Source organism: Syzygium oleosum, unplaced genomic scaffold, assembly GCF_021117445.2.
Source record: "Syzygium oleosum isolate NSW1041296 unplaced genomic scaffold, Sole_v2.1 Sole_v2.15, whole genome shotgun sequence".
In the NCBI taxonomy this organism is placed as follows: domain Eukaryota; kingdom Viridiplantae; phylum Streptophyta; class Magnoliopsida; order Myrtales; family Myrtaceae; genus Syzygium; species Syzygium oleosum.
In genome coordinates, this window is record NW_026607499.1 from 1,128,834 (window position 1) to 1,138,920 (window position 10,087).

Below are 10,087 nucleotides of genomic sequence, written 5' to 3' on the forward strand. Positions count from 1 at the left end.
TTATTCCCGAAAAATTTTCATCAAATCATGTAAGATGAGCTTCATAGCAAAGTAGACGATGCCTAAGTTGTTGTTCTGCAGCGGAAGTAAGAAGGCTAGAAAACACTTCCACGACAATCGCAAAAAGAAAAATAAATAAATAAGGAGAGAGTGGATCTCCCCATCTAACTTCTCTTTCCTTTCCGAAGAAAGGAACCCCTGTCAATGCTCGCTAAGGAAAACAAGAACTGACAATAAAACCCAGAAAAGATTACGAGGAAATAACTCTAACGATAAATTCAATACATCATCAAAGTGAGTGCGCTACTGAATATACACCAGCTATTGGATATTTCAATGATTTTGAATTATTTAAACCAATTTTTTTATAACAGATTTAATGGAAATCATTATCGCAATCAATTTGTAACGGCAGATTTGATTTATTTCTTTATTAACTCTCATTTATTTGTCTATAATGAGAATTTTCTTATCACAAAAAGAAATTCCAAAAATAATAAAATATATCTTATCTTTCCATTTAGCTGGGTTTTTCGTGTTCCCTTTACTTATTACATACATAGTAAAGAGGAAGATCTATCGTATCCTAGGAGGCTAGAGCCTTATGCACCAAGTTTAGTAATCCGAGGGGCGAAATTATGCTTAAGGACAGTGCTTGCACACTTCAAATATTTCATTTCTATTTTTTCTTGGGATAAGTGCACCGGAAGTCCTAAAATTTGTCATGAAAGTGAAATTGAGTCATAAAATTTCTAAATAGTGCAATCAAATCCTAAAACTTGTTTCAAAAGAGCAATTGAGTCCTCAAGCTTTCAAAAAAGTGCAATTAATTCCTAGAAGATGTCATGAAAGAGCAATCGAGTCCTAAAACTTTCAAAAAAGCGTAATTAACGGAAAGGCTTGATTGAACCACTTTGACAAATTACTTTATTGTACTTTTTGAAAATTTTAACATGATTGCACTTTTTGAAATTTTTAGAACTCAATTACACTTTCATGACAAGTTTTAGGACTACCAATGCACTTTTCCCATTTTCTTCTTCTTCAACACTCTTTCCACAACACTAGCCAGCAGCTATCCTTCGATATGATCTTTGATTAGCTGATGGCCACCAGTATCCGGATATCCTTGGCTTAGGTTAATTGCTGAATCTTTGTGGATATATACCGTCTATAAATACAACTCATTACATGCCTATTTTCATCATCTTGATTAAAACTTCCTTAAGAGATATCATCAACTTAATAACCACAATCTTTTTCACAAAAAAACAATATCTTTGGCACTTTACTAGTCGGATTCTTGGATAAGAACACTAGGAGTGCCATAATTTTTGTACGGCGCTCACTTGAGTGCCATAACTTTTTTTTTCGCTCACTTGAGTGCCACAATTTGAAAAAACGATCACTTAAATGTCATCGGCGATTTGCCTCGCTGGAAAATCCGACGTGGATGCCGATCGTCTGATGTGGCTTCGCCGGCGTTGACGTGGATAATTTTTAAATATATTTTTGAATATTTTACTTTTTTTGGAATTTTTTTATTACTTTTTTTAATTTTGAAATTTTCTTTTCCTTTTTTTAGCTTTTTTTTTTTTGTAATGCGGGCAAGGGTCACTGGCAACCCTTGCCGGTTGTGAAGCCCTCGCCCATTGGACGAGGCCGCGAAGGCCGTCGCCAGATCTGGGCGGTCGCAGGCAAGGTGTTGCAGCCAGATCTGGCGAGGTCGCCTTGCCCGCGGTTGCCCAGATCTAGCGATGGCCTTTGCGGCCTTGCCCACTGCCGGCGAGGCCGCGATGGCCTTGCCCGGGCCTTCGAGGTGGAGGGCAAGGCGGCCCTCCCCCATTGGGCGAGGGCTTTGCAACCGATGAGGGTCACCGATGACCCTCGCTGGCCCTGAAAAAAAATAAGAAAATTAAAAAAAGAAAAGAAAAGAACTAAAAATCAAAATAAATAAATGAATAAAATTAAAAATAATAATAATAAACATTTAAAAAATCCACGTCGGATGGAAAATTAATTAAAAAAGCCATGTAGGACGATTTGCCGGAAGTGACACTCAAATGATCTATTTTACTCCGACGTGGCACTTAAGTGAGCAAAAAAAAGTTATGGCACTTAAGTAAGCGCCGTACGAACGTTATGGCACTCGTGCTGTACTTTTCCCGCGGATTCTTCTTCCATTTGGAGTGATCACAGACGAAGAAGGGCATGGTAGTGCAGTGGAGAAGATTGCATTAGGAGTGATAACAGACATCGGGATAGGTGTTTTGTTTTCAAAAACTCGTTTTTATCTTCGGCATCCGGACTTATGTCTTGGCCCACAAAAAATAGTCCGATCAGATGAGGGCAAGACACTAGAGACAGCAAAGTGGACGTTGTATTAATATTTGACACCGATAGTGTTCTGCAGCTGAATTAAGAAGGTTGGAAAACACCTCCACAACAATCACAAAAAGAAAAATAAAGGAGAGAGGGGATCTCCTTATGTAACTCCTTTTTGCCTGCCAAAGAAAGATACTCTGAACAATGCTAGCTAAGGAATGCAAGTGAATCGAATTGACAAAGTCAAATCAGTGCTTTTCGAGATCCCCATAAATGAAACATAGTATGCAAATTCAAGGACATGATTTCAACTAGACCTATCAAAATGTGTCATAAATCCATTTTTTAACCCACATATTAGTAAATAAGCCATAAATAAGTTAGTTATATTTAGTAAATGGGTGATAAATGGGTATAGATATAATATGGATGTTAAATGGGTCATAAATAAATCATAAATGGGTTTATGGCTTATTTAAATTCAACTCATCTCTTTCGCCCTCACTCAATCTCGTGCTTACTTAAATCTCGTGCTTACTTATTACGCACTCTCATATCAGTTTAGGTATGAGTTTTCTTAGATTTAGTTAAATATGTAAGTGTTTTAGCAATATAGATCGAGTCGGGTCGAGTACGAGTCAGGAAAATTGCATTGCGTATAAATGGATCGTAAACGGATTAATGGGTCAATTTAGATCGGATCATTTGTGATCCGATCCAGACTCGACCCGATCTACCTATTTGACAGGTCTACTTTCAACCTCATAATAGTTACTTTCGAAGGAGGAGAGTCAAAGCTTAAATATATGCGAATAGCAGTCTTTCATTGACTCATTAACTCATTCTTATTATCGAGTACATAACATGGTCACGACTTTCAATGCGGAATATTATAAGTTGCTTTGCAATCTTTCGAGCATGCATTTGCACATACTCCAAGCTCCTTGGCAACTGCAAGTATTGTTAAACTTTTATTAGAAAACATTCTACTTGGGAAATAAAGAAGAGGACAGAGCAGATAACTAAAGAAACCTTTAGAAGTTCGGAGGAAGAAAATAAACCAGGGTAATCCACAATGTTAGATTGGACACAACAACGTTTTGCTCTTTAATCAGGCTTTTGATCGGTCGGTTGCAGACAATTCACATGGCAATCGAACAAGGTACAAAAACGAAACACACCAAAACGAAAAAAAAAACCCGCAGATCCAAAATATGGATAGAGGAAATTTTCTATTATAAGGAAAACATGATCGAATCGAAAAAAGTCAATTCTTTATTTCAAAATCTGGCTTGAAAGATTTCTTAACATTTAATGAAAAAGTAACTATAAAGAAGTCACCATAAAAAGAAAAAGAAGACGATAAACACTCAATTTCTTAAGGGACAAAAAATGAGATTTCAGCAAACCTAAAAAATCATATATTTCTCTTGAGCTATGTACTAGAGGGGAAAATATCAATATAATCAATTCAGATGGCACGAAATAACGTGTCTCCGAAAGTAGTTTCTCATTATGCAAACACAAAAACCCTAATAACCTAAGCTTTTCAATTGTTAAAAAGAAGATACAGATGAAAAATAAACAACATCAAGGATTGAGGGACAAGATCTGTACCCGATCTCAAGCCAATGCACTTGGTGATTTTGCATCCAAGCTCACAGTGACCAAGAAGAGTACTCAAAGAGTGATGACAATGATGTGCGGCTACGCATTTGGCGTAACAACCTGGGATACGGCTATCAGCACAATCCGAGATACAATCATCAAAACAAGAATTATCACTCTGCACTTGTGCCGCGGATGCACCGAGAATTAACACCAACATTGCCGCCATTGCCATTAGCCTCTTGAACCCGAGATCCTCCATCGATATTGCGCTTGTCGTCTGATTGCTCTTACGGCTAAAGAGAAACTTGTGTGGGATTAAACAGATGATCATATGGATGAGCAAAGCAGGAGATTTGAAGAGGGTTTTATAGAATATAAGAAATGATGGTCATGCAAGTGAAGGAAAGGACCAAGTATGTGCAGTTAAAGCAATATGCGATTTCGGAAAGAATGCAGTACGTAAATCTTTTCTTTCTTTTTTGGCAATCTATTCTGATCGACCACAATCGAAGAAGCCCAGAATTGAGCATTGGACAATCATAAATATAAAAGAAATCTGATTGCTTACTATACAAGGCAAAGATATTATGTAATGAAATCTGCTAACGAACCTAACCAGCTGTTCCTCTTCCATTCAGTCGGGTAGAATTTAACAACGTGCATTCTTCATAAAAAAAATGATTCAGAAAAAGAAGTAACAATAATACCCAGAAAAGATTACGAGGAAATAGTTCCAAGGATTAATTTAGATAAGATTATATCATCAGAGTGAGTGTGCTGCTGAATATGCACTAGCAGATGGATATTTTAGCGGTTTTGAATTATTTAAAGCAATTGTTTTATAACGGATTTAATGGAAATCATGACCGCGATCAATCTGTAACGGCTGATTTGATTTATTTTTTTATTAACTCTCATTTTTTTGTCTATAGTGAGAAATTCTTTTATCACAAAAAAGAAATTTCAAAAATAAGAAAATCTCTCTGATCTTTCCATTTAGCTCCTGTTCCCTCTATTTATTTTGTACCGAGTAAAGAGGAAGATTTGATGGGATTTCACTCTTATTTTTTCTTTTTCTCCAACACTAGCCAGCAGCTATCTTGTCATATGAGTTTTGATCAACTGATGGCCACCTGTATCCGGTTGGACTTTCATCTTTGGCTTAGGTTAATTGCCGGATCTTTGTGAATATATATCGTCCATACGTACACCTCTTTACATGCCTATTTTTGTCATTTTGATTAAAACTGCCTTAAGCAATATTGACAACTTAATAACCACAATCTTTTTCACAAAAATCAATAGCTTTGAGGCTTGACTAGGCGGAAGCTTCTTGGATTAGGAGTGATCACAGATGAAGAAGGGCATGATAGTTCAATCAAGAAGATTGCATTAGGAGTGATCACAAACATCGGGACGGGTGTTTTGTTTTCCAAAACGCGATTTTATGTTCAGCATCTGGACTTATGTCTTGGCTCAATAAAAATAGTATGATCACAAGAGGGAAAAGCGCTAGAGGCACCAAAGTGGACGTTGTATTAATATTTGACACCGATAAAGTTTTTATCCCCAAAAAATTTCATCAAATCATGTAAGACGAGCTTCAGAGTAAAGGAAACGGTGCTTAAATTGTTGTGCTGCAGCGGAAATAAGAAGGTTGGAAAACACTTCCACGACAATTGTAAAAAGTAAAATAAATAAATAAGGAGAGAGTGGATCTCCCATCAAACTCCTCTTTCCCCACCGAAGAAAGAAACCCTTAACTATGCTTGCTCAAGAAAACAAGAAGTGACAATAATAAACCAAAAAAGATTACGAGGAAATCACTCCAACAATTAATTCAGATAAGATATACATTATCAGAGTGATTGGCAGGGGTGTGCAAAATGGACCGCCCGAACCGGACCGAACCGGCTGGTTTGCTCTAGTTCCTGGGAGTGTCGGTCCGGTTCTCGATTCCTAAAATTGGAACCGGTATTTGGGCGGTCCAATTCCCAGTTCCAAGGGGGAACCGGACAGGACCAACTATATATATTTTAATTTTTTTTTCAAAAAATTAGTATAATGTGAATTAAATCCTAAGTGAACTTCATTGACAAAAATTATTTAAATGTGAACTAAACCCTAGGTGAACTTCATTGACAAAAATTAGTAAAATGTGAACTAAACCCTAAGTGTTTGACAAAAAAAAAAAACTAAACCCTTAGTGACCGGTTCCATTGGACCGAACCGGAACCGGTTCCACCTTGGAACCAGATTAGACCGTGAACCGATCACCCTTAGTGAGTGTGATGCTGAATATGCACTAGTGGTTGGATATTTCAACGGTTTTAAATTATTCAAAGCAATTGTTTTATAATAGATTTAATGAAAATCATTATCGCTATAAATTTGTAACAGCTAATTTGATTTATTTCTTTATTAACTCTAACTTATTTGGCCATAATTAGAATTTTCTTATCACAATAAAAACATTCCAAAAATATCTTATCTTTACATTTAACGTACAACATTGTTGTTCATGTATTTTGTACGAAGCAAAGAGAAAAATCTGTCCTATTTTAGGATGCTAGAGCCTTATGCACCAAGTTTAGTAATTCGAAGGGTGGAATTATACTTAAGGATAGTACTTGCATGTAGTCATGGCCACGGTTCGGAACCGGCGGTTCCGGTTCGTGGCCATGTGTGAACCAGAATCGGAACCACCCCTAGCGGTTCCGATTCCGGTCCGGCCGGTTCCGGTTCGTAATTTAAAATTTTAAAAAATAAATTATGAAATAAAAAAATAAATAATTATAAAAATATGAAATAATGAATTATTCAAAATAAATTATAATCAAAATGAAAATTGTAGGGGTGATCGGTTCCCGGTCGGAACCGGGAACCGAACCGGTAAGACCGGTCTTTTAATTTTAGAACTAGGAACCGGACCGGCAAACCATAGAACCGGGAACCGGACCATTGGTCCGGTCCGGTTCTAGGCGGTCCAATGGAACCCTTTGCTCTTAACTAGCAAAGGATCGTAGCCACAAAAGGCATACAACTTCACATGCTCATGGTTTGACTTGGATTTTATAAACAACTCCTTTGATGGTCTCTTCATTCCCATTCGATGTGGGACTCTTGGCATTTACATGAAGACAAGTCAAGAGTCTCATATTGAAGGCGTTCAAGGCAAATCGAGAGTCCCACATAAAATGGGAATGAAAAGACCATCAAAGGGGTTATTTATAAAACCCAAGCCAAGCCTTGTAATTAGAGTTCAATACACCCAAGCCAAGCATTGCAATTGGAGATCAATGCACTTACAATGCATGGCAATTAGAATTCAATTTGTTTTATAAAAAAAAATTCAATAATGAAATTTTTTTTAAAAAAAATAATTTGGAACTTGAACCGGAACCGGGCCTGTAGGCCACGGGCCGGTTCCGGTTCCGAACCGCGGGCCCCGTCAACGGACCGGGCCCGGGTTTGATCGGGCCGGTTCCGAGCCAAAACCGGCCCGTGGCCATGACTACTTGCATGCCTCAAAGATTTCATTCTTATTTTTTGTTGGGACAAGTGCACCGGAAGTTCTAAAACTTATCATGAAAGTGAAATTGAGTCCTCAAACTTTCAAAAAGTGTCAAGTCCTAAAACTTGGCACAAAAGTGCAATCGAGTCCTAAAACTTTCAAAAAAATATAATAAAGTCCTAAAAGTTATCACGAAAGTGCAATTGAGTCCTAAAACTTTCAAAAAGTGTAATCAACAGAAAGACTTGATTGAGTCAATTTGATAAGTTTTAGAACTTGATTGCATTTTAAGACTCAATTGTACTTTCATGATTTTTTTAGGATTTATTTGCATTTTTTGAAAGTTTTTGGACTCAATTGCATTTTCGATAAGTTTTAGGACATTTATTACACTTATCCGCTTGTTCTTCTTCTCCAACACCCTTTCTACAACACGAGCCAGCAACTATCTTTCCATATGAACTTTGATCATCTGATGGCCACTGCATCTGGATGGACTTTCATCCTTGGCTTAGGTTAATTGCTGATTCTTTGTGAATGTATATCGTCTATATGTACAACTCATTACATGCCTAGTTTCATCATCTTGGTTAAAACTTCCTTAAGCAATATTGTCAACTTAATAACCACAACCTTTTTCACAAAAATCAATAGTTTTGACGCTTGACTAGGTGGATTCTTCTTGCATTAGGAGTGATCGCAGACGAAGAAGGGCATGGTAGTGCAGTGGAGAAGATTGCATTAGGAGCAATCACAGGCATCGAGACGGGTGTTTTGTTTCTGAAAACGCAATTTTATTTTCAGTGTCACAAATCGAAAAAGAAGAGCTGGAACCAAGAGTGAAGGAGAAGCTAATTTTGTATTTCTGTAGCTTGTATGTTTACATGTACAATGCTCATTATATAATACAAGATATGCACAATAAGAGGAAAGGATATCTTCTCTATAATCAATCCTAATCCTAGATTGATTCATTTAATCAACTACAATCTCGGATTGATTTAATGTATCAATTATAATCATGATTGATTCAGGCATATCTTCCAACACTCCCCCTTAAGCTGGTGGTTTATATATGTCCAAGACACCTAGCTTGCTCAGTAGATATGTATGCTGTCTTTGGCATAAAGGTTTGGTGAAGATATCCGCAGGTTGTTCTGTGGTTCCAATCCCTCTTGTTTTGAGGCATAATTCCAAAAAAAAACACCAACTTTAGGTAAAGGGACAATTCTGGCCCGAACTTTTTTTTGTCCCATAAAAAAGCACAAACTTTAGGTCAAGAGATAATTCTGGCTCGAACTTTTTTTGTCCCATAAAAAAGCACCAATTTTAGGTCGAGGGACAATTCTGGCCCGAACTTTTTTTTGTCCCATAAAAAAGCACCAACTTTAGGTTGAGTAACAATTTTGGCCCTAATTTTTTTTTGTCTCATTAAAAATCACCAACTTTCATCATGATCCCAAATCTGGCCCCCTGTTAACTTACACCATTGTTTGAGAAAGAAGGTTATGGTGGTGAGCTTGGCGAATCTCGTCCATGGCGTCTGTCGGCAGGCGGTGGTCAGGTTTGGATTACGTTTGGCCAGAGAGATTCAATCTGGAGATATTTTTGACTTGTCAGTGAAGTGAAGGATACGAACAGTTTTACCGTTATTCTTCAAATTGTGGCTTAGAGAATAAGATAATGAATATTACTTTAAATCCAGTCAGCAAGCCATGTGGATTTATTGCTAATGTGGAATAGTCAAGTTATATAATCAATGGTTCTAAGTCAATGGGGGCTAGATTTGGGATTTAAGTTAAAGTTAGTGCTTTTTCACTAGACAAAAAAAAGTTGGGGCCAGAATTGTCTCTCGACCTAAAGTTGGTGCTTTTTTATAGGACAAAAAAAAGTTCGGGCCAAAATTATCCCTTAACCTAAAGTTGGTACTTTTTTACGGGACAAAAAAAAGTTCAGGCCAGAATTGTCCCTAGACCTAAAGTTGGTGTTTTTTTTTTGGAATTAACCCCTTGTTTTGATTATCCCTTCTTGGATCTTGTCTCGAGTGAAGTGACAATCTACTTTGATATGCTTGGTTCTCTCATGCACTATTGGATTCACCGCAAGTTTGAGTGCTGCATCATTGTCGCAAAACAGCAATGTTGGTCCCTTTATTTGAACCCCAAGGTCTAAAAGTAGGCCTCGTATCCATACTATTTCACAGACGGTCTTGGCCATAGCTCTATATTCTGCCTCAGCTGATGATAAAGATACAGTAGATGTTTCTTTGTCTTCCATGAAAGCAACGACTCTCCCATTTTGATGCAAAATCCAGTAATAGACCTTTGGCTCATAGGACAAGTGGCATAATGCGCGTCACAATAGGCTGTCATTTCCAAGTTACATTTTCGAGAAAGAAGAATTCCAAGTCCCGGGCATCTCTTTAAGTACTTCACGACTTTCAAGGCTACATTCATATGGGATTGTTTCGGACTATGCATGAACTGACTGAGTGTCTGGACTGCATAACATGTATCAGGTCTGATCATGGTGAGATAGATGAGTTTCCCAACGAGTCTTTGATAGCTTGAGGGTCCTTGAGTAACGGGTCATTATCTAATGATCCCATATCATATTCAGCTGTAGTCAATTTTATAT

The 10,087-nt window shown here is 37.4% G+C and overlaps 1 protein-coding gene across 1 annotated transcript; it reads right to left on the reverse strand.

Annotated features, from left to right (window-relative positions):
- Positions 1–3,146: 3,146 nt before the first annotated feature.
- LOC130140023 (uncharacterized) lies at positions 3,147–4,255 on the reverse strand. Its single transcript, XM_056318223.1, has 2 exons — positions 3,943–4,255; positions 3,147–3,276 (listed from the first exon to the last, which is right to left on the reverse strand). The coding sequence occupies exons 1-2, from the start codon at positions 4,193–4,195 to the stop codon at positions 3,203–3,205; spliced, it is 327 nt and encodes a 108-aa protein (XP_056174198.1). The 5' UTR covers positions 4,196–4,255; the 3' UTR covers positions 3,147–3,202.
- Between the last annotated feature and the right edge of the window lie 5,832 nt (positions 4,256–10,087).